Genomic DNA, 22801 nt, shown 5'->3' on the forward strand with positions numbered 1-22801 from the left:
ACCCAAAAACAATTAAGTTAGGTCCGTCGCTTTATTACCTAGGTCCCATAGCCACCTCCTATCTCCATCAACTGATCAGCTCGATGGTACCATAATATTGTTACCCAATTTACATATAACAGCTTCCCGCGGAAGTGGGTCAAATTAAATAAATATTCCATTATTTATTATTTTATTCAAATGATAATTTTAAAATTGATTTACTCAGATTTGTTTTATGAATAATTAAGCTTATAGTCTGTGCGGAAAGGTAGATATATGGTTTCTCTTACATTACAAGACATCTCTTTCCGCACATACTCTAAAATGCATTTTGTTTTCTCTTTTGATACCTACCTACCATTTCATATTATTATAGAGGCTGCGATTCTACAATAGACGCCCTTTTTGTCAAAAGTTACAAGAAGTGTGATGTAGGTACATACAAGAATTATAATTCTTGTTTGCGAATTTTTAATTGTACGAAATCAGATGTAACTTAAGCATAGTTTTTTTTTAATTAGCTTATATATAAAATAGGCGAATAGTGCGCTGTCAAATTATTATGTACTATGTAATATGTAAGGTTTGAATAAGATAAGTGTGCAACAATTTTGATAGCACACCTTGATCTTAAAGTAAGAGTTCGTTAATGGGAAGGTGGAGAATAAAAATACATAATGTACTAATATTTAATAGATTTATTTAATTTAAATTTATGGCAAATAACAAAGGTGGTGCAATTTCACTCAGTGTAAAACAACAATATCTAACACACAAGCTTAAGATCATTACGAATAAATTACAGTGTACACAGCAAGTCGTTTTGCATCCAATGGGTCAATTGTTATATACACAATTCATATTATCATAATTATTCTTATATGCATAATTATAATGATTTGTCACCTATTAAGGCTAAACGAAATTCATTCCACGTGTCACATTCAATAACATACAAAACGAACAAATAAATGAATCCTAATGTAAGTAAAATTTGCACAATGACAATGAGAGTTCCTATGGGGATCGAGCTAAATACCGCAAAAAGGAAATTTATTACAGCGTAGAAACCCCAGTTTTATTTCTACTTACCCTTGATGCTCTGTCGGCGAGCAATCGACAAGCCACATACTTAGGAAAGTGCGAGTTAGGAGAGCTGTCACTACTATCTCTTTATCACTACGATAATTTATACCTATCATTTTTCCAAATGCAGATAGGTACAAATTATCGTGTACAAATGTAGTGCATAATTGTCTTCCATCGTATTTTCTCAGAAACGTTCGTATTTGTCATGCTATTCAGTCAATGTCAGTACTTTTTAGCTTTTTTCGACACGTTCGTAAGTTTCCGTAAAAATACGATGGAAAATAATTATGCACTACATCTGTATGTAAGTATACGATAACACGATTATTACATGTTAGTTTACGCAGTAATAATCGAATTTAAACTGTTGTGAGACAACAAGTGAGTCTAAACCGTAAAATTATTTACGCAGTAATCTTATTGTAAATGTATGTCATGCAGTTTACATTATCTAAGTAATTCTGATTATAACTTTATACCGCCGCGTGGGCCTATTTACGGTCCCTTGGACTAGTCACAGCTGTACCTATATTTATATTCCAGGATATACTAAAATAACAGCCCGCCTGCTTCCGGCCAGGCGTCCCTACACTACATCTACAAAATAACAGTTTGATTGGGCCAATTTCTAGAAACGATCTGTCAGTTTACTACAAAATTAATTCAAAAGCGTGATGGTTGTGAAACAAATTGGTCAATAGAACTGTAATTTTATTATAAAGGATATAAAAACAAAGATTAAGTCCGAACATTTAATACGTTTGTAAAAGTTGAAAATATGCTTTAACATTAATAAATATTAATAAGGTTGAAAGTACATATACAATTTTTAAAGAAATTGTTTAAAAAAAAATGTCACTTTGCAAAATACTTTTGACTTTAAATTTAGGTATGAGATTCTCAGTAAGTAAGGTAGTAAACAGTAACCACACGACGGTAGTTGAAATAGGTACTTAGTCTTTTTTTTTTCACTCAATCACTTCTATGTTATTTTACACTGAAAGAAACTTCATCGCCTTCTTATCATTATCACTTAATAATTAACGAACTGTACGCGTATTATAAACTGCAAAATATACCTAATATAAAACGCTTGTTTGATTCAACGGCCAAAAGACAGAGTTGCATATTTACAAGTGCATTTAGGTACTTTTATCAATGGACGCTATATCTTATAAAACACGTAACGGTGTCATAACATCAAATTTTCGTTGAATTTCGATTAATTCAAGCAGTTAATTGACAAATTTAGTTTTAAATACTGGTTTCCATTGAACTAATATTTCTCAAACATATCATCACGTATACTTTGTATACATATATCTACATAAATTTTTGGAAGCATCAACGTAACTAGTCAAGAGGGACACAAAATGTTGTAGGTACCAAAAAATATTTAAAAAATGTACCTTTCATTTAGAATATTGTCCAGTTGAAATAAACATGTCCTTACTTTCTAGCTAAACTGAAAATGAAGCGGAGTTATACATACGACGCTAGTTTATTGTCGTATTCCATTTTTCAGCTACATTATATTGCAGACATGTTGACATTTAGACATGTTAATGTCGTTAATGCCGTTCTTGAAGAGTCAATCTGAGTTAAGCTTGCTTGGAAAATGCCTACAACCTTCAATGAAAATATGACGTTTATGTATCTACCTATTACGTATGTGTATCTTGAAGAACTCTGAAAATGTTATTCCAAACCTTTGCTAGCTATGGTGATCATATTAGTTCAACCCAACTAAAGGCTACGAGATCTTTTGTTCCCTTCTCTTAAGTCCTTAAGAAAGCATTCGTTCCACTACGATTTTCTGCTTTTGTTGTCACTAACAGCGATCCTTATTAGATCCTTATTATCAATGTTAGGTCCAAATATTTTTCGAACTATTAATTTTAATCTCCGACTAACTACCAACTAGTATATTAGAAATTCATAATTATAGCACGCTTGTTATATAAGAACATCGCATCTCCTCCCGCGTTATACATATCTTTACCGATCCTTTATTACGACTCTATCTCAAAACGATCAACAATGTAATATAAGGCCCAAATTGCGCTACTTTTAGCACCGTTATTCGTTTTTTTTTTTCAGTCTCGGCTTCAAAATTCTAATATATTCCCGATAAGACTTTATGACATTCTTCAAAGTACTTTAAACATTTGCAATAATTAATGGTTGACCAATGCATGAAGCTCATAACATTTTCACAATAACGCACTTACGTTAAAGATTACGTTTTAAAGCTTATCTAACATATAATAACTCTCACGATATCAGTAATTTGCAGCATTGTAAACTATAGTACTAACAATATACTTAATATCATTTTAAAAATAAATTGTTCTAACTATATTTGTAACTAAATGATCTTTTAATAACATCTTTGGTATCATTATTTCATGTTTAGTGTGACCAGTCTGACTTTTAGTACGTCGCTAATTTCTGGGACTATTTCATCATCAAGACAATTGCAATTAAGTGTACATCATCGTTGTTAATATATTTTATCTTACAGTACAGATTATCTCCATTTTAAGAATATACTGCGTATGTGTCAAACATAAATATTTCTAAGGATAAAACTTCAACTGTATGATCGAGTTTACTAAAATCTTTACAAGCTAACGTTCCAAAGATATATTTACGCGACATTATTGTCTTAGAGGCATGCAAATCTATTTTTATACCGTTGGCATGTAAACATGTTGTTGAACTCGCTGTAAGTACATGTTTATGAATACATATATTCAATACACACACGGTAAAGATTGATTTTTTAGGAAATTAAAATTCAGACTGATCACACTATGAGGGTAAAATGTGGTTAAAATTATTCTTACGATGACTGCAGAGATTTGTCTAGTACAATTGGACTAGCAAAATTTAATAGTAGGTACTTAAGAAACTTTTCATAGACTAGAATGTCGCAGGTTTAGATAATAGTGAAATGTTAGCATACTTTCTTCATCAACATTAAAACATTTAAAACAAACCGTCGGGTGACAAGCAAAAGTCACTAAGTACTATCAAAAAATTAAAGTAACAATGCACTTTATTACATTTGTAACACGGTTTATTGTCTAATAATTTCAACTGTGTTAGTTAGTGACTTTTGCTTGTCACCCGACGAAACATACTTTGCAAACAAGCTCCGCGGATTGTAGAGTAGGGTTTTTAAAATAACCTTTCGTTCTCAATTATTTCCAAAACATATTGAGATATCATTTCATTTACCGTCGAAAACACCTATCATTATTTCCCTGTACTGGGACTCTAGTCTATAACAAGTTTCTCAAAACATACATCGCGTATTTAATAATTAACGTACTCTTAGTAGTTCAATAATTACATAATTTGTACAGTATCCAAGCTTCTTAGCGAACATTTCCGGTTAGTATTAGATACTTTTGCTGCTTCAACACTAGATTACAGACGTGGAACATAGATGCAAGATTCGATCTGAGCTAGGCATAGGGCTCCCTAGAGGAATCATGAATAAATTGACAGATATCGGTTCTCATTAGATGCATCAGGGATTTCTATTCCATTTCTCGTGGCGCTTTGACTTGATATTACACTAAAGTATACGCTACTATGTTTGCGCATCGGAGTGTTTTTGCTGTTTGTTTATTATAATAAAACAGAAATCGCCCTTCTGGCTGCCAATTTTCATTTATAGATACCTAAGCTATTAGATTTATAAATACAGAACAATTACACACGAGTGCAATAAATCCCTTAGACAACACATGAAACTTGGCAAACGCAGTCCAGTTGCTGGCTTTGAACTGAAATAGTAAGTAAGAGGCCAAAAAGTAGGCTACTCTGCGCACTGAATTAAGTCTCACTCTCTCATTAAGCAAAATGTGCGATACAATACACATTGGACCAAGATATTAGACAGGTGGAATACCACCCTAAGGCATAAGTGCATTTTTTTTAACTTAACCAATATCGAAAGCAGCAAAAGCACTAAGCCATCAATCCATAAACTACATACCTAGAGTCAAATATTAAAACTATGTTAACAATTAGATCTTATAAAACATTATAATTATATTGCAACCATTATCTCGCCAACTTTCTCTCGTTAAATCAATAAAACAATATGAGTAAAATCACTTACAAATAAATAAGACTATAAAAAGTATAAAATGAAACTATGAAAAAGATACAGATGAAAATGCTCTCAGGAACTACAATATGATCATTACTTATAAAAATGTATAACTTAGAGCACGCGTTGTGCAATGAAAAAACGATCGCGTCGTTGTTACAATATAGTCAATACATATATAATACAACATTATACATGTTAAATATGATTTACCCGTTTAGTCATTCATGAAAGAGACACAATAACACGAAACACATGTTAATAAATATCAGAATAAATTATTTTCGAGTTACAAAATCAAAAGTTTATATCAACTTTTATTGTTTTAACGAACACTATAATTTCGATTTATTTTCGATAATTTGCAGCAGACTTGCTTGAGCTGATGCTTTTCTGTTGCTGTGTCTTTTTGTGAGCAACACCTTTTCCTATTTGTCCATTAGACGTTTCATTCATAAATTCTGATTCTGATTACGAATAGGCAAGCATTTGAGGACTGACTTAAACGACTTGGGAGCAGAATGTAACAAACCAAAATATGATTTTAATGTGTTATGTTAAAATATAAAATTAGAACGCTTACATGATAGAAAAAAAACATATATACATAATTGCACGTTTCCTCCCGTACACTCAGAATACCCGAACACCAAACGATCTTCCAAAGGCAAGTGAGGCAAAATTTGTCATATATAAAAAATCAAGTGCTGCTCAACTAATCGATATTAAACTTTCGTGAGACATATTTTAAATTGTTTATACGACTACGGTTTCACTCACTTGAAACCACTTGGTTGGTTGGTTTCAATAGCGACTAAAAATTCAAGTGAGTGAAACCGTTGTCGTATAAACAATTTAAACAATTTGCTGCTCAACTACATTAATTTGGTAGTCAGTATGACGATCCACCTCCTCCTCAACAGGCAACTGAACGAATAGACTTGTTAAGTCAAGCAAACAACGGTGCGCTTTAACAATAGCCATTAATAGCCATATATTGTATTTTAGACACTCGATTGTCAAACTTAGGTGTTTAGCACTTACTCAACCAGAAAACAACGCTACTAAATAAAACGGTTCTACTGCCCGACTGCATGTATTCAACACGCTCAATGACTATAATGTTGTTGTCTGTTTTTTAGTTGTATGGGAGCGAATGTGTTAACAGCACATCTATTTGGTCAGTTGCACCTGGGTTATATGAATCGCAATAGGCGACCCGTATATGGTTTAATCTTTACCTTTCGGCGCAGCTATGACGCAGTGCCTCATTTGTACTCTTCCATGAAGCGCTTGCAAGTGTGCACTAGGTTGATGAAAGTCGGCCGCTGCTTGGGGTCGAGCTTCCAACAGATCTTCATGAGGTGCTCGTATAGCTCCCAGGGGCAGTCTTTCGGGTTGGGGAAACTGAGCAAAACAGAAAAAAATCATTGTACTTTGCAACTAATAAAGGTTTAGATTTATACAGTATATAACTGAACGAAAAGCAATTACTCACACCCGTAAATGTTTAGGTCATACTGAGCAACTTTTACTATGGGACCATCCCCGAAAACGCGGAAGAAAAATTGACTCTCCCATAGGCAATTTCAACATCAGACCAGCAAAATGTATGAAACTTCCAATTTTTTTTCCGCGTTTTTGGGTTGGTCCCGTAGTAAAAGTAGCTCAGTATGACCTAAATATTAACGGGTGTGAGTAATTGCTTTTCGTTCAGTTACATACTGTATATGATGCTATAAAACAAGATATGCTCTTCCAGTCGATGACTTTAGGTGCAGTGCGTTCAGCCAGCATAGTTTTTAAAAATCTTATCGCTTATTAGATCATAATACGGTTACCATAAATATGAATTGCAATCTTGAGGCCTTCTCTTTAACTTTATCGACTCGAAACCCGATTTAACAACTTTCGCTCGATAGAATTTTTGATCGAAATCATAGATAACTTTTTATTGTTATTTAACTACGGCGCGTTAAGACTGCATCGAGCAAAATCAGCGAAAAAGGCAGTCACCGTTTAGTCGCTAGCGTTCACATCTCTTGATAAAAAAAATTATAATAAATGTCATTATTATCCCAAAGAGTGTGTTTACAACGAATCATCCTTTAAAATCTGAAATATTTTACAATATAATAAATACACTTATGCAAAGTTGTACCTAAAACGAGATGAACGAGTGTCAGCGTTTAGTAAAATTTGTATAAAAAAATCGATGCTCATGCTATAAAATCGAGTGATTTCGAAAGCCAGATAACTGGACTACAACGAATCAGGCTTTTCCTATTTTTCCTCTTAAAGGCTACAGAGAAATTCAATCGTAAACGTAAACTTTCGTAAAATTTCCATACATCCGCCATATCTGTCAAATTCTCCTTTCAATCAGATGCCCGCTGGGCTTGGTTCAAAGCGGACGCGTACCAGGATCTCCCAGTTTGACAGTTTGAAATTCATATCCGTATACGAATGATGATACCAGTGAAAAACTGTGTTCAAAATAAATAGGGTAAATAAATAACGTCACACGGAGATCTAGAGTCATAAAAATTTCGACATCTTTTTATTCACAAGTCATAATACTTAAAAAATATAACAAATTATTTAATAAAATATATGAATACAACCAAATCAGTGTAATTAGCTTCTTCCTAATTCACTTAAAATGAAAAAAGTTTGAAGATTTGTTATTTCTTATTGGAATAAATTTTCATTGTGCTGGTATTCATGTTACGTCATTTTAAAAACATATATGACATAATGTCAATATACTAGATAAACAATTTATCAACAAAATTCTTCACATTTTAGCCTAAGCAATATAAATTATTAAAATTTTATTTATGAAGACGGAGCAATGTTGTTCACATAATTTCAGCAATAAAATTCTTAGTTTCAACTAGTTCTGTTGCTATTCTAAGAGCTATCACGAGCTCTGAAAGTTAATTCAATGATATATCATCAAGAAATTGAAATCAAGACTCGACCTGCAGTCTCAGCGAGTTTTTGTGGCTATATTATCAGTTGAAAGAACGATATTTAAAGCCAATACCAGCAGTGGTCTGTTTTACGAGTACCTATATTGGTTTCATGTGACGATGTTTATATAAATGTATCTATCAAACAACAACGTGCTTTTATTTCATTGATATTCGGTGCAAAACGATAACTCAGTAACGAAATAAAATTATGAGAAATGCCTTTGGTTTATTTCAGTGAACGTTTATGTTTATGAGGTCGTTTATAGGTAAGGTCTTATGTCTTATCAGCGTGGCTTTGGCCTTTGGACATTTTTGTAATGCTTTGTGATAAGATAGGTGAGGTATCTACTTATATCCCTAATTGTAATAACCTTTTTTGAAATGAATTACAATTTAATTATTTAAATAAAAAAGTGATCCACAATAATATACATCCGTTCGGTCCGCTAAAATAATATAAGTGCCCTTCATAATATTAAGTAGGTATATTTAAGATTAACAATCAGTAAACATCATTAATTACAAATTGGGTGAGATATTTCCGACATAAAACCTAAAGGTAAAAGTACAATTTGCTAAGTAAACTGTCAATCTACATTAATTATTATAATAGATAGACTCTTAGAGGTCAGCTTACTGAAGATTATGAACAACATATAGGTACTTTCTAAATAAAATACAATTTGTTTTTCCATGACTCATGTAGGCCTTATTTTACTAGACCATTGAAATTAAAGATGAAATTAATTCATGATAAAAGGTAATAAGGCCCGGTAATATATAGTTAGCATGTAGTTAGTCACCATGTATGTGGTGTACTATAGTCAGACTCTAATGGTTCTATAGATATCATGTAGGTGGTATCATATAACCGGGTCTAATGTTTACAGCCATGTAGATGTGCTGTTTGAGTGTGGCCATGTAGTGTGCTACCAGAGAATCCATTAGAGTTTGAGTTTAATACGAGTTTGAGTTTAATACGAGTTTGAGTTTAATACGAGTTTGAGTTTAATACGAGTTTGAGTTCAATACGAGTTTGAGTTCAATACGAGTTTGAGTTCAATACGAGTTTGAGTCTAAATACGAGTTTGAGTCTAAATACGAGTTTGAGTCTAAATACGAGTTTGAGTCTAAATACGAGTTTGAGTCTAAATACGAGTTTGAGTCTAAATACGAGTTTGAGTCTAAATACGAGTTTGAGTCTAAATACGAGTTTGAGTCTAAATACGAGTTTGAGTCTAAATACGAGTTTGAGTCTAAATACGAGTTTGAGTCTAAATACGAGTTTGAGTCTAAATACGAGTTTGAGTCTAAATACGAGTTTGAGTCTAAATACGAGTTTGAGTCTAAATACGAGTTTGAGTCTAAATACGAGTTTGAGTCTAAATACGAGTTTGAGTCTAAATACGAGTTTGAGTCTAAATACGAGTTTGAGTCTAAATACGAGTTTGAGTCTAAATACGAGTTTGAGTCTAAATACGAGTTTGAGTCTAAATACGAGTTTGAGTCTAAATACGAGTTTGAGTCTAAATACGAGTTTGAGTCTAAATACGAGTTTGAGTCTAAATACGAGTTTGAGTCTAAATAAGAGTTATAAGAGTTTGAGTCTAAATAAGAGTTTGAGTCTAAATAAGAGTTTGAGTCTAAATAAGAGTTTGAGTCTAAATAAGAGTTTGAGTCTAAATACGAGTTTGAGTCTAAATACGAGTTTGAGTCTAAATAAGAGTTTGAGTCTAAATAAGAGTGAGTCTAAATAAGAGTTTGAGTCTAAATAAGAGTTATAAGAGTTTGAGTCTAAATAAGAGTTTGAGTCTAAATAAGAGTTATAAGAGTTTGAGTCTAAATAAGAGTTATAAGAGTTTGAGTCTAAATAACAGTTATAAGAGTTTGAGTCTAAATAAGAGTTAGAAGAGTTTGAGTCTAAATAAGAGTTAGAAGAGCTTGAGTCTAAATAAGAGTTAGAAGAGTTTGAGTTTAAATAAGAGTTAGAAGAGTTTGAGTTTAAATAAGAGTTAGAAGAGTTTGAGTTTAAATAAGAGTTAGAAGAGTTTGAGTTTAAATAAGAGTTAGAAGAGTTTGAGTTTAAATATGAGTATATAGTACGAATTGTCTGAATAGTCTAGAGCTGATTATGAATGTGGCCATGTAGTGCGCTGCTAGAGTCTACAGCCATGTAGGTGTGCTGTTTATGAGTGTAGCCATGTAGTGTGCTGCTAGAGTCTTCAGCCATGTAGGTGTGCTGTTTATGAGTGTAGCCATGTAGTGTGCTGCTAGAGTCTTCAGCCATGTAGGTGTGCTGTTTATGAGTGTAGCCATGTAGTGTGCTGCTAGAGTCTACAGCCATGTAGATGGGCTGTTTATGAGTGCGGCCATGTCGTGTGCTGCCAGGGAGTCCATTGATGTTGTATTTAGTACGGGTTTGCAGATGAAAGTCAGAGTTAGGATCTGTAGAGTTTAAAGATATTAAAGAGTTTAATTTGAGTTTGAAGAGTTTTTTTTTGAGTTTAAAGAGTTAAAGAGTTTTTGAGTTTAAAGAGTTTATTTTGAGCTTAAAAAGTTTATTTTGAGCTTAAAGAGTTTATTTTGAGTTTAAAGAGTTTATCTCGAGTTTAAAGAGTTTATCTTGAGTTTAAAGAGTTTACCTTGAGTTTAAAGAGTTTACCTTGAGTTTAAAGAGTTTACCTTGAGTTTAAAGAGTTTAAACAGGAAAAAGCATTGGTATGCTGGTGTAGGGTGAATGAAAGTTTAACGACCAATCATGCAGCGCACTGAAATTTAATTACAGGGTAAAATGGATTCCGATATTGACACCCCGAGATCACCTAGACTGCCGTCACGAGCAAGACTTATGCAGAGTCGCGGTAGACGCTGGAGGTCAGCGACGGTCTACCACAGAGGACGCTGTGCACTGCGACAGCCGAGCGTGTGGGGCCTGAAGACAGATGTCGTCACCACAGCAGGCGCTGACGACGAGGGCCTCGCTCAGATGACCCGTACGAAGAAGGACCGCGGGAGTCAAGGCGACGCTCAAGAAGGACCTACAGTGGAGGACGTCATCAAGCATGTAACTAGTATTGTAATTTGAAAAAAAATGTTTGATTTCAGAGAGAAAACATTATATAATTGCAACTGTTAATTACAAACCTGATTAAGCCATTAATGTAATTACGTAGCTTTCCATAAACAGTTCCTACATTTACCATAAAAGGTCTACAAATTTGATTATTGATGTCAGTTATTATTGCTTATGCTGTGGTAGTTGTCTTTCTTCTTATTCTGATATATCAGGCTAAATTTTATTGCTCGTGCCATGTTTGTTATAAGTAGAACTTAATTGAAAATAAGTATGTTACAGTGCTAAAATCAATGCAATAAAATTTGGGCTTATTCTACAAGTACGTGCCGCTAATATTGTCTGCAATCCTGCGTGTAATTAGCTAAATTAACAAATCGTATGGGGTTGACAGTGTGGACGATGTATTTCGTGAACGTTAACATGATCAGTAGTATAAGTAGGTATTTAAATAGGTATCCCTTTTTATGTAACAGCAATACTAATCTGAAGAATGAATACAGTTTCCATCTGCAATACCTGATACCATGAGTAAATTAAATAATTTGAAGTTTACCTCTACTAGAGTTGCTGTAATTCTTTGTATTATCTTATTGTATTCAGGTGTACAATGAAGAGTACTGGTATTGTACAAACAGACTAACTATAATAGGATTGAAAAGATATTGGGCAACACGGCCGAGTGTGATATTATTGTTGATCGTGCACCGGAGGTAGCACGCAGTCGGATGGCCGAGTGTGATATTTCATAAGATTTCATGAATAAATTATAATTATTTTATGTGAGTTATGTTAAACTTATGGCATTCAGTGGGTAGTGATTAGAAATGTGATTTGTGTTTACCCGAACATTTGTTAATTAATCTGTCGGTAGTCGCGAAAATGACCCTTCTCTCCTACCCACCAATTAAAATGATGAAAAAGTATAAATGTAACCTACCATGGGATGGAAGGGGCATTCTCGCTTTGGCGCTTGAACCGGTAACATTGAGTAGGAAGGCTTACTGCGTGTTAAGTTAAGAATGTCGAAAGTGTTGAAGTAAGAACTTGGAGCAGAATAAAAGTAATTAATTGTACCCAGGACTTTGATTCATCACACTTATAAGGTATGCCCACCAAATACGCTCATAAGAACGATATATTCGATAGATATAGGCTATGAACTATCTAATGATATACAGGGTGTAATCGTTAAGTGTAGCCAGGCTATAATTCCGTAAATATAACAGATATCAGAAAACTTCAAATTGATATCAAAAGTGCGTTACCCAATGAGTAAAATTACATTAATAACTTTTTTAAATAAAAACAGAAATATCCCAGACATTAACTCTACTCTAAGACATTAACTCACAAACCCTCCCATACATTTAGTACGACGACTCACCCTTCAAAGAACGTTGGTGTCGTAAGAGATAAAACTGCTTGAGATTCATTATTTGCGATGATAAACTGTAATAAAAACTGTGATAATAAATCTATTATTTCATAAACGGTAGTTTTATTATTTTATTACAGTGAGGGGTGAGTCGTCGTACTAAATGTATGGGAGGGTTTGACGTTAATGTTTGGGATATTTCTGCTTTTATTTAAAAAAGTTATTAGGAATCATCCATTAATTACGTCACATTAATTTCTAGGTTTTTTGACCCCTCCCCCCCTCCTTGTCACACTTGGTCACATTTTGCAACTCCCTCCCCATCTGGTGTGACGTCACATTTTAGGTAATTTTGTTTTCAACGAAATGGGCAGTACTAACTCGGCATTATTTAAAAAAAAAAATATTTTTGGTAAAATAAATATATATAATTTTATAACACAAAACCAATTAGGAACGAAAATTACCTACATACTTCCAAAACCTCATTATTTAAATGTACTGCGAATAAAAAAATATAAATTAATTTTCGGTTACTGATGAATAGTGATGAAGTTAAAGTGACGTCACAGTGTTTGTGACTCCCCCTCCCCATGTCACAACATGTCACATTTTCTTGACCCCCTCCCCCCCCAAACGTGTGACGTAATTAATGGATGACCCCTTAATGTAATTTTACTCATTGGGTAACGCACTTTCGATAACAATTTGAAGTTTTCTGATATCTGTTATATTTACGAAATTATAGCCTGGCTACACTTAACGATTACGCCCTGTATAAGTTACTTCGGGACGCGTCATGGTCATGGCCCAGAACCCATACTATCCGGGACACAGTTCTTTAATATTATGTGGGGCTAAAAAGGCCCTCTGTCAGTGCAGGTGACAAGGCCCGGTCCCGGGCCTTATTGAACGTATGAGATGGAATAGTAAATTTAAATATTTTAATATAGGTAATTATGAGTTTTTTGATTTCCCGATAAGTTTTAAGTAAGCATCACTTACTGACTTACAAAAGTATAAGCGTAGTATACCTGCATTCTATTAGATGTTTTTAAAGCCTTATTATCAATAGAGCTTTAAAAATTAAGTTATAAGTAAAATATAATAAGCGTGTTTACTTGTAAAAAATATGTTACAAGACCTATATATAACTAATGAAGGGATAATTTTAGATATAAGTAGTTCACTTCGAGTAGGTAAAATAGACGATTTCTTATATCTTTAATAATAAAACTCCTAGTTTTAATTTGGTCTATGTCTACAAACCGCATACCTACCATCGCACACCACCACACTGTTAACTGACAGTTCGTAAACCTTATTACAAAAGGCATAAGGTCTACCGATGGACAGTTAAGAGCGTCGCCGTTTGTACCTATCTTAATACAAAAGTCAACAACGAAAATAAATAATTACCTAATACGTCACATACCTATGCCATGACATGAACAAACAAGGAAAGCTATATATAAAAAGTGTTTTTTCTCTGTCTTCTCACAAAGGAAAGTTTGACAGTTTTAATTCCTCAAAGGAGGTCAGTAGTTAACACTAAACTCGAAACAGCACCTTTAAAAAAACATTAGGGGTCACTGACCTGTCCCAGTAAATTGAGGTAGTGTGCGTGAGCTGCGTTTGTGTGTGAAATGGGGTAATTTGACAGAATCTGAAAATTTACCCTCCTCTACGCCCTCTTAAGACTAGAACCCTAGAAGCTTGGTATTCTACACTCCCAGTGAGCGCATGTTGCAAGACCAAATGCAATGCCATAAAACCATAACCAATAACAGTATTACGTCGTTTACATAGTAAGCTTGTATTTAAAGTTATTTGATTTCATATTGTTATTATAGTCATTATGCATAATCCTATTACATGAGACTTTATTGGGTCACGTTAAGCGTGAAAATGGTATTATAAATCCCGTTATTATAAAGTAGCGATATTTTAAGCTGTAGCGGCTATTCAATATAAGTTTATGAATATTTTTAGTGACAAAAATAACTTGTATTAATAAACAAGATAAAAATTATGTACTTAGTAGAACGCCAAGTATATCCCTAATATTTACCTACGTTATGATAGTCTTTGATGACATATCTTAGAATTAAGTCGCATTAATTAAAATGGCGGTCGGCGCTTACGCATCAACAACGCTTCAATACTAATGCGCTTATAGCCGTCGCGTAGGTACAGGTACCACCATAGGTACCTTTACCTCTGGAACGTCACCAATAATTCAAACGTAATTACAGAAATAAATGTAAAAATATTAATTGGAAGTTTTTTTTTATATTTATACGGAGTTTTGTCTTATTTGTAACATCGTGCCGTACGAACACACGTCGCTCTTCATAAGTAACCTACAGGAACAATAAACTCGTCTATTGGACTCACCAGGAGGCTCTCTCCAGAGGCCGCTCGTCGACAAACTTGGGCACTTCGACAGCCGCGCGCGTGAATATCTCCCACGCCGTCACTCCGTACGACCACACATCGCTCTTCATAGGTAACCTACAGGAACAATATATTCGTCTATTGGACTCACCAGGAGGCTCTCTCCAGAGGCCGCTCGTCTTCAAACTTGGGCACTTCGACAGCCGCGCGCGTGAATATCTCCCACGCCATCACTCCGTACGACCACACATCGCTCTTCATAGGTAACCTACAGGAACAATATATTCGTCTATTGGACTCACCAGGAGGCTCTCTCCAGAGGCCGCTCGTCGTCAAACTTGGGCACTTCGACAGCCGCGCGCGTGAATATCTCCCACGCCGTCACTCCGTACGACCACACATCGCTCTTCATAGGTAACCTACAGGAACAATATATTCGTCTATTGGACTCACCAGGAGGCTCTCTCCAGAGGCCGCTCGTCGTCAAACTTGGGCACTTCGACAGCCGCGCGCGTGAATATCTCCCACGCCGTCACTCCGTACGACCACACATCGCTCTTCATAGGTAACCTACAGGAACAATAAACTCGTCTATTGGACTCACCAGGAGGCTCTCTCCAGAGGCCGCTCATCGTCAAACTTGGGCACTTCGACAGCCGCGCGCGTGAATATCTCCCACACCGTCACTCCGTACGACCACACATCGCTCTTCATAGGTAACCTACAGGAACAATATACTCGTCTATTGGACTCACCAGGAGGCTCTCTCCAGAGGCCGCTCGTCTTCAAACTTGGGCACTTCGACAGCCGCGCGCGTGAATATCTCCCACGCCGTCACTCCGTACGACCACACATCGCTCTTCATAGGTAACCTACAGGAACAATATATTCGTCTATTGGACTCACCAGGAGGCTCTCTCCAGAGGCCGCTCGTCGTCAAACTTGGGCACTTCGACAGCCGCGCGCGTGAATATCTCCCACGCCGTCACTCCGTACGACCACACATCGCTCTTCATAGGTAACCTACAGGAACAATATATTCGTCTATTGGACTCACCAGGAGGCTCTCTCCAGAGGCCGCTCGTCGTCAAACTTGGGCACTTCGACAGCCGCGCGCTTGAATATCTCCCACGCCGTCACTCCGTACGACCACACATCGCTCTTCATAGGTAACCTACAGGAACAATAAACTCGTCTATTGGACTCACCAGGAGGCTCTCTCCAGAGGCCGCTCATCGTCAAACTTGGGCACTTCGACAGCCGCGCGCGTGAATATCTCCCACGCCGTCACTCCGTACGACCACACATCGCTCTTCATAGGTAACCTACAGGAACAATATACTCGTCTATTGGACTCACCAGGAGGCTCTCTCCAGAGGCCGCTCGTCGTCAAACTTGGGCACTTCGACAGCCGCGCGCGTGAATATCTCCCACGCCGTCACTCCGTACGACCACACATCGCTCTTCATAGGTAACCTACAGGAACAATATACTCGTCTATTGGACTCACCAGGAGGCTCTCTCCAGAGGCCGCTCGTCGTCAAACTTGGGCACTTCGACGGCCGCGCGCGTGAATATCTCCCACGCCGTCACGCCGTAAGACCAGACGTCGCTCTTCGTCGAGAAGCTGTACGGCTTCACGGCAGACTCGGGGGCGTACCTATATGACTTAGATATTTATTGAATTTTTCATTTCTCATGCTCTGAAAGAGGGTCATTGTTGTTTTAAAAGGTGTGCAGAAAATGATACGTTTCTGCACTAGAGCATTTTAGGTTCCAAGTACGGTTTTATTATTTTTTTACGACCAGTAATTGAAATTTGGGTATAATTGGATTTTGTTATACAATTTCCATTTTGGTAATTGACTCCCCATTCCATAAATAACGATACTTTTGCCTAAATTGTTAATTGAGAGTTCCCTCAAAAAATACTATAAACATTTATACTTAATTAAAACCAAAAATATTACTTTGCTAATCCGCGAAAAGATAACGTGCTAGTCAATCAGTGCTAACCCGTTATACTTACTTGTGTATTTTTTACATACATTAAATTTATACTTAATCATGTTTTAAAAAAAACACATGCATTTTATTTTCATCGTATTCAGAATGAAGAGTGTTTAACTCGGTTAAATGGCATAATTTCAGCCTCGGACTATTAGCGTTCTCACTGCGTTCGAGCGCCAAACTACCACGGCAGGAATGAGTGCCTGTAATCCCTTGGTTAACAATCTACTATTAACTACTAATGAAGGTCACATGAAGATTACAATAACACAGAACGTTAACAGCCCGTGCAACGGCAGTACATTCGTTAGAAATTAAATTAATTTTTTTTTCAGTCTTTATAGTTCGTTTTTTTGGCATTAGAAAGAACTTGAAAGAAGGTAAGCGATTTTGGCATGTCTTTTAATTGAAAAACGCTTTTTAAAAATCAAAAACTATTTACTTACTTACTTATGAAAGCAGGAGAATATAAATGATCGTATTAGATTCATAATTGTTACGTATTTGCCGTAACTTATTTTTAAAATGTGTTTTTCAATTAAAAGACACATCAAGATTGTTTACCTAATTTCTAATGCTAAAAAAAACGAAGTATAGTACAAAGCAATAAAGTTTAAATCGAGGTTTAAGTATCAAATAAAATAGGTAAAAGACAAAAGGAGTGAACTGCTGAATCAAACTTAAAAAAAATATCTAAAATGGCTTCAGTTACTTTTTATAAACAATATCAATGTGTATTTCTGTGCCGATTCAGTCTATTGTCCGTCTACGTGAAATCATTAATCATTTAGTTGTCATTTCCACTCACAGACAAAACATCCTACAGACTGAGCATAGTCGCGCTACCCCCTCTGCCACGCATACGGTAATTTTACTCCATGTTCGAGTCGAAAGTGTCTTTGTGTGACGTCCGTGTATTTGAACGGACCAATCACGGCACGAGACTTCGCTCACCTCGTCCCGCGCACCCCCGCATTTGGTATCATCGGTTGCATAAAATATTTGCTCTAAACTCGGTCTAGTCTATGTTTCCAGTAGTCACTGACCAGTTGACGGGCAGAAGCCTGAGCGTCTTGAGCCGGTAGTTGTCCTCCTCGCGCGGCAGGATGCGCGCGAGCCCGAAGTCGGAGATCTTCACGTGATACTTGTTCACCACGAGGATGTTGCGCGTCGCCAGGTCGCGGTGCACGATGCCTTTCGATGACACGTGGTCCATGCCCTAGAAGAGACCGATCTTTAGTATGACTGGCAGTGTTGTTGAAATAGTAATTATAGGTTTATAGAACTTTATATAGATTTATTTTTTTCAAAGAAATTATACATTTCACTTAAGAGAAACTTAACTATAACAGAACTAAATATAAATAATCAGTAAGTATAGCGAGTGCATGCGTACTCACTTACAAAGCTCTTAACTACACTTAAAAATAAATAACAATTAAAAACAATAATTAGGTTAGAGCTGTGAAGATAGCTCAAAGAATCGAAGACTGGCTATGAAGCGACTTGAAGGGAAGCGCTACCTAAGGCTCAATGGAAATTCGTAAAAGTAAAAGTGTTGAAAAGGGGACAGTTTAGAATATTGTAAGCATAGACTAGGAATCCTAGTCTATGAGCAATATAAAATATTTATATATTACATGTATCGTTGTCTGAGTACCCACAACACAAGCCTTTTTGAACTTACTGTGTAATGTAGTAAACGAAGCAAGTTGTTGTATGGAGACCCATGCATTAATTCCTCAGTCGATGAAATTTTGCTTGGTTATTGTATAGTATGAGCCGAAACTAACATTATAAATATCCAAAAAAAAACCGGCCAAGTGCGAGTCTGACTCGCGTTTCTAGGGTTCCGTACATAATTCCGACTCACGCTTGACTGCACATTTCTAATAGGTTTTCCTGTCATCTATAGGTAAAGAACTATTTTGTGTATTTTTTTCAAAATTTTAGACCCAGTAGTTTCGGAGTTACAGGGGGAATGGTCATTTTTTAGCTATTTGTATTTTGTTAAATAACTTCGAACCTATGTATTTTTAAATTATACAAAAAATATGTCCATCTTTGGGTTACTAATTTACATATGTGTACCAAATTTCAACTTAATTGGTCTAGTAGTTTCCGAGAAAATAGACTGTGACAAACAGACAGACAGACGCACGAGTGATCCTATAAGAGTTCTTTTTTTTTTCGTTTTGAGGTACGGAACCCTAAAAACACTCCTAAGTTAGGTATTTATACGTAAACATACAAATCTGTTTATTTATTTAACCGAGTAATTCCTCCGTCCGAAATTTTTTTACCAAATAAGTTATTGGTATTTCTGCTGGGATTTTTTTTATTGTTATGTCATATATTGTTGCAATACGTTACATGAATATTTCCGGTGAAGACGAAAGTTTGAACGGAGCATTTTTTCGTAAAAAGATATTAACGATTTAAGACTTTAGGTATTTACTTAAATACTATTACTATTATTCTTTGGATATTTATACAATACTTTTTATTTATTGATACTCTATCATACTGTAAAGTTTTTTCTGGCTGAGGAATTACTGCGGGGTCCACTACCTTTATTTACTACACTAGTGGGGCTTAGTCAATTTGTGTAAAAATATCCTATAATAAATAAAATGTGTCAGACAAAGTCGACGCGACAAACAAAACCGAAGTGCTCGAAGTACGTTTATAAATATAAAACACATCTATATCTGCGGGGCGGGAAAGTAGAATAAATAAAACGTTATGTCAGTCGTAAAATTTTGAATTGTTATTAGGAATGTGTTAATAATTACAAGATAGATAGTCCCAGTACTCACAGAGGCGATGTCGAGGCAGTACTTGAGCAGGTGCGCGGTGCGCAGCTTGTCGCCCTGGAACTTGAGGTAGTAGTTGAGCGAGCCCTCCTCCAGGTACTCCATCACGATGAGCACGTCGCCGCCCGCCCACGAGTAGCCGAGGATCTCCACGATGTTCACGTGCACCAGGGACTGAAAGGGAAACGTGGTTTTAATATCGCTTGCTTATGTGCTTTAATATGCTAATTAATCTGGAAGTTCGAAGCAAACATATAGAAACTCAAAAGTGCGCGTTTTCCCAGAGATAAGACCTAGCTAGATCGATTTTTCGCCCCGATCTAACCAAATCCGAATTAGGATTGTTCATTTTTTTTAGACCCCCATTTTTATTTTATTTTCTGAAAATATAGGTTAATTTAAGATACCAATTTGAATGATTTAGTAATTCGTGGCTCGGTTGAATATTTATAATTTATTGAAAATATGAGATACGACTTCTCGTAAATTACATGTCGTCGGCTGTTTGATAAAGCACAAGCAACAACAAGCATTAAAAAAATAGTTGTCATTGTCAATTGATTGTAATGTCACCTGTCGACAATGTCAGTGTCACGTGTTTCTATAAATAACAATCGTCTGGAATGGAAAACTCGTTTATTTTGAATCATTAATTTCAAAATACCTACGCTATAAATTTGAGAAAGCTGATTCCGGAAATCTGCCTAAGTTATATAATATAACTTAGTTTTATTGGAGTATGTATCCATATAGCATCCAACTCCAATCATAACTTGACTGAAATCAAGGGAGCAAAAATACAAATGTAAGTTACCTACATCATATATATTTTAACTGATTCGATTTGTAAGAAGATTGGATTCATAAAATCGTTACAAGCGTCCATTGCTAAAGGTAGCTTAGCACCCAGTGGGTGCTTTCTACCGGCTTGTCACCATTGTTTGGATATTGTACTTCATACTTATACTACTATATTAGGAACATGCCAATTTTGCTAATTATATCCTATTATTTCAGGTCATCGTGATTCCTATTTAGATACAGCTGTGAGATATGTAACTGCACTTGGGCCCAGAACAAAGTTGAGCATTTTGTATTGAAACGAACTTTAAATAAACCGTAAATAATGCCTGGGAACAGAGTAAATAACAAACCATACACTTCTCTTCTGGATGGTCAACAAGAAGCCATCATTGTCAGATGCTCGTGCAGAACATGATAAACATACATTTAATGTAAAGTTACTATTTTTTTTGGAAACATATATAACATATTTCCCAAATTAATAAAAAAGTAGGTAAACAAAAACATGTTTTATTATTCACAACTCTTTATTAAGTCTTGTCCACCATGATATCAGCAGCTTGAACTGCAACATGTACCTGGAAATTAGAAATTGTATCTCAGTTATACTTACATCGACGTGATTCTCACAGCAATACTGTGTGTAACACGTGAAGTAGGTAGGTATTCCAAGTTTAATTCACGGCACCATCTTTCACGTCGTAGGTCTTCGTGGATTCGAACTATTATTTTTGTGAATCATTCCCACACATAGGAACAAGGTTTTTGATATATTATTAAGCAATGAAATCTACTGTTTAGGTTTTTTTTTTTTTTTTTTTTTTTTTTTTTTTTTTTTTTTTTTTTTTTTTTTTTTTTTTTTTTTTTTTTTTTTTTTTTTTTTTTTTTTTTTTTTTTTTTTTTTTTTTTTTTTTTTTGCTATCGCCACAGAGGCATTTGCCAGCATCACGTCAATAAGATTTAAGATATTGTAATACGGGGTTGGGCATTAAACACGAAAGGATGGATCAGATTAGGGAGCAGTCACAATTTTAGATTATTAATTTTGATAAAATTTGCAAGCAGCCGAAATATAGAGGGGTTAGGAATTAAAAGAGACGGCATATGCGTCGGGAGCATAGATATAAGAATTCCAAGCGAGCTGTCAGTGGGACCACTTTTTGTTTAGTGTACGATTAACAAAGCGACCCACTTTGCTGTAGCGATGTCGATAAAGTCATATCGATAAACTATCGACATTTCTTGCAATTTTAATTTTACTTCAAAGGTTTAACTATACCTAAAATGAACAAAAACGCATTTATTCTTTATTGTGGTTATCAGATCACAATTTTATAGTCACGCCCCAGGAGAGAACCAAGGGAAAGTTCAGATATTTAATTAAAATACATAAATACCTACTAAAATAGGTGGTCCGCAATAATAGAAATATTTTATTACATCATAATATATTCATTATCCATTAGCATTTCAATTATGCTTATGTTTAACGAAGATATTGAAGCTTCAATTAATCGCTATTTCGTTCCGCTGTGTAGCGTTTATCGATATATAACATGATTAAAATCGACTTTTCACATCCCTAAAAGAGCACACATATACGTTTTTACGCACACATGCACAACCTGGGTCGCCTAAAAAGGGGCCACTTGGATTTGAAGTCCATCTTGTCAACAGTATGGTTGTCCTTTTTTGACAAACGGCATTTTTAAAAGAGCAAGGAGAGAGAAATGATACTAGTTGCTGCGCCGTGAAAGAGAACAGACAGAGTAGGGGGCTTGGTCGGGAGTGAAAAATTTTGTTATGACAATCGATTGAATCGATGACAATGATAACTTTGACAATACGTGAGTGACGGATTTATTTACTATGGTTCGATAACTTTTATTATGCAATGACTTTACATTCAGCCCAGGAGAAGGTCAAACTAAGGTCATAAGGATATTTGTTGAAATATCTTCAATCCTCAATTATTATATCGCAGCAAATGTCGGAAACTGTTTAAAAACCTTATATCTCGAAATGGTTTTCGAAATAGAACATTTGAAAAAAAATGAACAATCCTAATTGCGTATTGGTTTATTAAACAAACCTAAAACGTAATAGTACAACGAAAACTTAGAAACTTTAATATTGAACTATAAATCA

The 22801-nt window shown here is 35.4% G+C and overlaps 1 protein-coding gene across 1 annotated transcript in view; it reads right to left on the reverse strand.

Annotated features, from left to right (window-relative positions):
* Positions 1-688: 688 nt before the first annotated feature.
* LOC134671952 (tyrosine-protein kinase hopscotch) overlaps positions 689-22801 on the reverse strand; it is a 59431-nt gene continuing 37318 nt past the window's right edge. Inside the window, exons 19-22 of the mRNA XM_063529835.1 lie at positions 19853-20023; positions 18080-18252; positions 16534-16683; positions 689-6604 (exon numbers count right to left, since the gene is read on the reverse strand). Coding sequence (XP_063385905.1) covers positions 6466-6604; positions 16534-16683; positions 18080-18252; positions 19853-20023 — 633 coding nt within the window. The 3' untranslated portion in view covers positions 689-6465. The remainder of the gene's footprint in view (positions 6605-16533; positions 16684-18079; positions 18253-19852; positions 20024-22801) is intronic.

Source organism: Cydia fagiglandana, chromosome 16, assembly GCF_963556715.1.
Source record: "Cydia fagiglandana chromosome 16, ilCydFagi1.1, whole genome shotgun sequence".
Classification (NCBI taxonomy): Eukaryota; Metazoa; Arthropoda; class Insecta; order Lepidoptera; family Tortricidae; genus Cydia; species Cydia fagiglandana.